The following is a 7066-nucleotide window of genomic DNA, read 5'->3' on the forward strand; positions in this document are numbered from 1 at the left end:
GGCGGCTCTGCACCCGCACCTGCCGCCAGCGCCTTCGCCAGCTCTTAACCCCCTTCCCCAGGGTGCAAGGTTCTGATGACAGTGCGGCGGCTGCCCTTGTCCCCCAGATAAAGAACAGACCTCCATTTATAGTTCTAATCCACAGAACTCCTACAGCCTGAAAAACGGAAAGGTATCAGGATACGTAACACCGTTGCACTCAATTTTCAGAAAACGGGACAGGTTGTGTCCGTCCTTCTTCATCGGAGTTTCCTGAAGGATTTTTTACACCGCAGGAGAGAAAGGATGGAGGAATCGTTATCTATTTCTTAATTATACTTTACATGTTTTTGGCCGTGTCCATTGTGTGCGATGATTACTTCCTACCTTCTCTAGAGATCATCAGTGAATGTAAGTGAACGTCCTGATCTTTTTCCTGTAAAACTAAGCAGCTTGGTATAGAACATTCTCTTTAAGCAAGCTTCAAAGTTAGAGGGCTCTGGAGACAAAACTAAAGAAATTTCAGTCTCCAGAGCATAGTTAGATTTATCAATACAATATTTAATCTGATACAATGTATTAATATTATATTGAAAACACATACTCTAATTACAATTTGCACAGGCACTCATTTAAAATTTGCTTTCCTTGTGCCTGGAGGAAAATCTTAAAACTTCCTCAACATTAACTAAACTGTTGATATAACTTTGGGGTGAGCAGTAATATGTCCAGGTTACTAGTAAAAGAAAACAAGGGGGGACCAAACCAAGAAACCAAAACTCTCCCTATATTAAAACATAGGAATACAAGTGCCTTGCTAAAGTTTCTGTATTTCTCTCAAAGTAGTGAACAAGTATCCAGATGAGCTACTGTTTACATGGTAAAGGTATGACACAGGAGGGAAAGGAATACCATAGTTGTAACCATTCTATGAAATCCAACCAACCTGTAATAATTTCCCTGGCTTCAGCAGACCACTGAATTAAAGAGATGGTCTTGGCTGAGAGTTCAGCTTTTCATTGCCAAGATTTAAAAAAAATTCCCTAGGGGAACTCATCCCTGAATACTGGAAAACATTCTCCAGACCAGAACACTTACAGAAAATGCAAGCTTAAACATTGCTGTAGAGCTGATTTTTTTTTTTTTATTGATAAAGAAGCATTTGTCAGACTTTTTCCATAGTTAGCCATACGACCCCATTTTTAGTGTGTAGAACTTGATCCACAGGGTGAGTTACATTTCAGAAACAGTCAACTTACCAGAACAAAAATCTCATTTCATTCAAGCAAGACACAGGCTCTCATACTGTCCACACGAAGTGAAAATTTGATTTTAAGATTGCAGCAGTGGTTTGAATTTTACTAGTACTTGTGGTCTGTGAAGATACAGTAGCATGGATTTCCCTGAAAGATATAGACTTGACATGGATCATTTAGGAGTATCACTCTACAGTCCAAGGAATTTCCCCACAATTATTACCCATATGAAACAAAGTTAAAGCCCACATGCATATGTCTATTTTACATTTTAAGATCATGCTCAAATCTCTTGTATTATCAGTACTTCTTTTCTGGTATTTAAACTAATTTCTGTAATAAAGTTTGAAAACATAGCCTTATTTATTGAGCTAATTTATTTCTACCTATTATTTTACCAATTTGAAATAAATGCATTAACTGTATGAAAGTAAGCAAAGTTAATTCTATTAAACTGTAGTAGCTTCTAACATATACTAATGCAAGTAAAGGGTGCAGACTACTGAAGTATCTTTTTTTTTTTTTAAGCAATTCTTTTGCTCTATCCTCAGGCCTTGGCCTCTCTCAGGATGTTGCTGGAGCAACTTTTATGGCTGCTGGAAGCTCTGCTCCAGAGCTTGTCACTGCTTTTCTAGGTAAGAGATGTGTTTTGACTCCTCAGAATCTAGAATTCTATTCCTTGCATGCCAAACTGAAACATACCAGAGTCAATTTCCTTATAGGAGTCTTCGTGACCAAGGGAGATATTGGAGTCAGCACCATCCTTGGATCAGCAATCTATAATCTTCTTGGTATTTCTGCAGCTTGTGGGCTGTTTTCCAGCGTGGTATGTAACAACTTTGATAGTTCTGCTCTTAAAGAGCCAAATGGTTATCCTTTCTGATTTGCCAACAAAAGCCAAGAGAGACTTACTATGACAACTGCCAAGTTTATTTAGTAGCAAAACCAGCATGTAATCAGTTTTAAGATAACTTGCTATGAAAGTTTTTAAAAACACTAACTTGTTAAATATAATACTTAAGTCATTCCTAAGAATCTTCAATTTTTACATAATATAGAAACAACATATTGATGTAGCATTTACAGCACTTAGTGAAAGTCTTACAGACAAGTTTAAGAAAAGTAAATGAATCTGTGATCTGCAGGTTTCGAGGCTATCCTGTTGGCCGCTGTTTAGAGACTGTCTGGCATATACAATTAGTGTAGCGGCGGTCCTTGTGATGATATCTGACAACAGAATTTACTGGTAAGAGCACAAGTAGTGCTGAATTGATGTTGACTGGAAATTAGTGAGACAATGTTTTGAAAAACAAACCAACCAACCAACCCCAAACTTCAAGTAGCCTGAACTGCCATTCACTAACAAAAATAAACATTCTGTTGCCTTTAAAAAAAGGTAGAAAGTCACAATGCTTGTAAAGATTATTACCCAAACATTCAAACCCTGCACACTTATAAAGTTTGATCTGCACATGTTTGTCTCTACAGACTTCATAACTTCTATCATAAATGTTTTCGCATAGCAATTTGTCTTCACAGTTTACTCCTTTTGAGCCTTTCCTTTGATGGCATTGCTGTTAAGAAAAACATTTGTCTACCAGAAGCAGATCATGAGCTTCTGATGTTTTAATGCTCTTCTGACAACACTGAAACTCCTGGTGCCTCAACAAGTCAGTCAGGTCCTCCAGCACTAAGTCTCTGAAGTTTCTAACTCAAAACAGCACATATTATCGCTCTCTTTAACCATCACATGAAGACTCAATTTCACAAACACTAGTAAGACATCCAATCAGTAAGAACCCCTGGAAAACATGCAGCTGTACAATACATGAACAAGATTCTGCAGGGGAGGGGAATTAATCGAACTGCTGAAAGACGTGAACACTCATGAACTTCCATGACACCGGCCATACAACTGCAAATAGATGCTTTTGTGTGTTTTCCTTTTGCTACTCATGCAAATTTTTTTTTTTTTCCTCTCTCTCTCCCCCCCGCCTCCCCTTATGCCAGCCATTTTAATGACTTAAAGAGTTGCTGGTTTTTTATATTATATGTCATGTAAAATCTATTTTTCATTTTAGGTATGAAAGTGCATCCTTATTATTGATATATGGGTGTTATATTCTGGTACTCTGTTTTGACATTAAAATCAACCAATACCTCATGAAAAAGTTCAGTCCCTGCTGTACCTGCTTTACAAAAGCTATGGAAGGGAATGCTGAGCAGCAGCCACTGGTTGGATGGAGGGAAGAGAGCGGACCTCTAATTTGTCAACAGTCAAGAACCGATAGTGGAATTTTTCAAGATGAGCTGGACTACTCTCAACTTTCAACAAGCTTGCATGGGCTTGATGAAATCTCTGAAGGTATAAGTATTATTACAGTTGTCTCTAGCATGCTGCATGCCTCTCTGCATCAGTTCTAATAAAGAGTAGATTCTGAGATATTAAGATTTTGTTCACAAAAGAACTCCAGCACAGTATTTAAGTAAATCATTATTCTTCCCTGGAATATAACATTAAGCAAAGTCAGAGTGGTGGTATTTATAGGAAGTTAGTTGCTAGAGGAATGCTAGGATAGGTGCTCATTTGTGTCCTATTACAACAGCAACTTCCACCACACTTTGCTGTGCACATCTGAAACTTCCCAGCAACACTGCTTGTAAAATGCACTACCACCTGAAAGACACACTGGCACTGTACTAATATATACTGTTTTCTTATGACAATGGCAGGTTCACAGCCCCGAATATGCACAATATCAGAAGTAAAGGAATAGCTATGATGTGGCCACAGATCAACAGTTTCTTCTTTTTGGTAAACGTTTTGTGTAGATCTTTATAGAAGAGTTCATTTTTCATCCACCTTAGCTCTCTCCTAGTGACACCGTAATAAAGAACATTTGATTTCAGAGTTTTGTGCAGTGTGATGTAGGTACTGGGTAACACTACAGCTAGAACTTGAGGAAGTATTTTTTACCTTTTTTCAGTACTCTCACAAGTAGACGCCAGTAATGACTGTATGCTATGGATTAAAACTTAATACTACAATTGAAAATAGTTACTTTTTCTTCAACAGATCATCCAAGCGTCTTCACCATGCCTGAAGCAGATATGAAAAGAATTATATGGGTGTTATCCCTTCCTATTATTACACTACTCTATTTGACTATACCAGATTGCAGAAGACAGTTTTGGAGGAACTGGTTCATGGTGACATTTTTAATTTCAGCAGCATGGATTTCTGCAATAACTTATGTTCTTGTATGGATGATAACAATAGCAGGTAGGTACCTAAAGTGCTGCTGCTATACAGAAGCAACTAATCAAGAACCAATGAAAAAAGTTTTCTCCCTGTGAAGAGTTTTCCTTTCCACAATTAACAGTCAGTTTAGCAACACATACTTTGCTGTAAAAAACACAACAAACAAATCAGAAACAAAACCTTATGTTTGACTGCTTATTTTGCCACCTTCTTCCACGTAACGAAAACCACTTTGAAATTTAGCTGCTTCAGACTGCTTACCATCACATGAATGAGAATTTGTTTACATAGCTGCAAAAAGCAGCCTATATTTAAAAAGAGACAGTTTCATTAAACTGCTTCATGAAGTGAAACAATTAGATATACAGCAATAAATTTGTCAAGCTGAAGTTTGACAAACATGGAATCCACCAAGGCTGGAATTAAAGGTTCAGGGTTCTGTAAAAGATCCATTATTTCTATACTTACATTTTTCTTGAACACTACAGTAAGAGACCTGGCATTAAGTTAACTGCCAAAAAAACCTCCCAAATCTTTGTACTATATTTTAGCTATCATGTCATGTGCTATTAAACTTTCTTGGGGGTTGTATATGTATACCTCTTACAAATCTGCATCATAAAGTGAAACAGTAAAAGAACTTCATTTAAGTGAGAGAAGGGGTATGAACTTGTGTGTAAGAACATTCTCTTAAAAATATCTTAAGGTATTAAAGGTCTCCTCATTTCACTGTTTCTCTAGTCAGCTTGAAAAAAAAAGTACAGTTTTTAATTTTAAGAAGCAGAAAACAAATCTCTAAACAAGAAAGGTTACAAAGCTTGCCATTTCCACATTATAGCTCACTAATCCTACTCAAGTATTCTGCTTGTTCAGCATCCTAAACTTGCTTTCAATTTAAGTTCAATGAATAATTCCTTGTTCAGTGCAGAAACAGACCTACACATTTAGTAAAACTTTGAGAAACTACTAGTAGATCACTGGCTATAACACTGACCAGGTTCACTTCTTGGTCAAATAATTTTTCACTTGTATCTAAGGAGCAGGGGTTTACTGTCTGAATGCTCAAAGTCTTTGAAACAGGATTCAAATGAAAGTTATTGCTGCTCAACTAGACAAAGCACTAATTCATATGAAAGCAGGTACACTGGAGATTCAAACAGTGTATTAGTATTAGTCCACTTAGAGTCATCACAAGCAGTATTGGGGTCTTTGGCCCACTACTTCTAGGTCAAATATGTTCTACTTACATGATAAAATGCTAAAAATTACACACACATTTCATGAAGGGCAACTCAAAGAATCTGTCGTTGCATAAACAGCCTATCAGAATGTCACAAAAGTATCATAGCTAGGGACTAAATTTTCATGGTAAAGAACAAACCTAACAGTACATATTTTTGTTGCTAGCAAAGAAAATTTGACTACTTATAGCAAGATATTGCCACTGATACACAAAATTAACTGAAGGCTAGAAAAGTAACACCATTCTCTCTTTATGGTCAGTTGCCAGAAAAAAAACCTACACATTAAATAGAAAATAAATCTATCTAATGAAAAATTAGATTCACCTGAGTTTAGAGTCTATCTTATAGCCTTCAGAGGGCTAGAAACTCCTGTTGGGTACATAAGACTGGTTCATTCATATTTCACCTTGGTTTGCTTGGCATGAACCATTACTTTCCAGCCTGGATGGTTTATAAAAGCTGATCTTGTTGGTCCCTCATCCTACAAATCTCTTACATTAGGAGTGATAGAAGAATAAATACCTGTACAAATTCTGCAACAGGATCATGTTAGTCCCTCTGAACCAACAAATAGCTTCAAACGTAAATTTACTGGGTTGATCTAGACTAAGCTGCTATGTACTAGGCAAGCATTGCTGATCTAGCTTACAGAGTACTGCCTTTTATTTTAAGAAAACTGTTCTTATTAGCGTCCAAATATTGCAAGTAAGAATTCGGATTTCAACAAAAAAAATATTAAGATACTTCTTAGAGAACAAAACATTTAAGACAAACTAATTACTTAATAGTTTGAATAGCAGTATCAAATACTTCAATACATTGATGCTTGTAAATGGTACAACTGCTAAAACAGTTTTGAAGATCTGAATCCCTGTTATTTTAAGTGAAAAATTAATATGCTTACAGGACATGTGGGGCTAAAAAAAAGCGGGAAAAAATAAGCTGTTGTTTTAGTAACAATTTAAAACTTTTCTTAATTTAAACCAGTATTTACTTAAAGAAATGGACATTTCTAAAGGATTACTTGCACTTACAGGTCATATAAAAATTCCACATTTTGATTCTTCCGAATACAACAAAAGATCTTTCTCGTTGGAGTGAAACACTAAAGTCATTTAGTTGAGACAGTATTGTAATAATGGTCTCAATGACCCTCCTCCTCAAGAAAGTTCATGTGCTCTTTTCCTCCCCCTTTAAAGAGTAGGTGATTGTAAGAGTTATTGCTTCATGAGACTTTTGAGCACCAACGATGAGATGCCCAAAACCATAAGACTATTATATTTTCAAGAACGGGGGGGGGGGGGGGGGGGGGGGGGGTAAATTTT

The 7066-nt window shown here is 36.6% G+C and overlaps 1 protein-coding gene across 1 annotated transcript in view; it reads left to right on the top strand.

The window, feature by feature from the left end:
* Positions 1–212: 212 nt before the first annotated feature.
* The window catches only part of SLC24A5 (solute carrier family 24 (sodium/potassium/calcium exchanger), member 5), an 8293-nt gene continuing 1439 nt past the window's right edge, over positions 213–7066 (top strand). Inside the window, exons 1-6 of the mRNA XM_009705917.1 lie at positions 213–390; positions 1787–1870; positions 1958–2061; positions 2381–2481; positions 3317–3600; positions 4312–4518. Of these exons, the coding sequence (XP_009704219.1) occupies positions 324–390; positions 1787–1870; positions 1958–2061; positions 2381–2481; positions 3317–3600; positions 4312–4518 (847 nt within the window). The 5' untranslated portion in view covers positions 213–323. The remainder of the gene's footprint in view (positions 391–1786; positions 1871–1957; positions 2062–2380; positions 2482–3316; positions 3601–4311; positions 4519–7066) is intronic.

This window comes from Cariama cristata, unplaced genomic scaffold (genome assembly GCF_000690535.1).
Source record: "Cariama cristata isolate BGI_N322 unplaced genomic scaffold, ASM69053v1 scaffold42118, whole genome shotgun sequence".
In the NCBI taxonomy this organism is placed as follows: domain Eukaryota; kingdom Metazoa; phylum Chordata; class Aves; order Cariamiformes; family Cariamidae; genus Cariama; species Cariama cristata.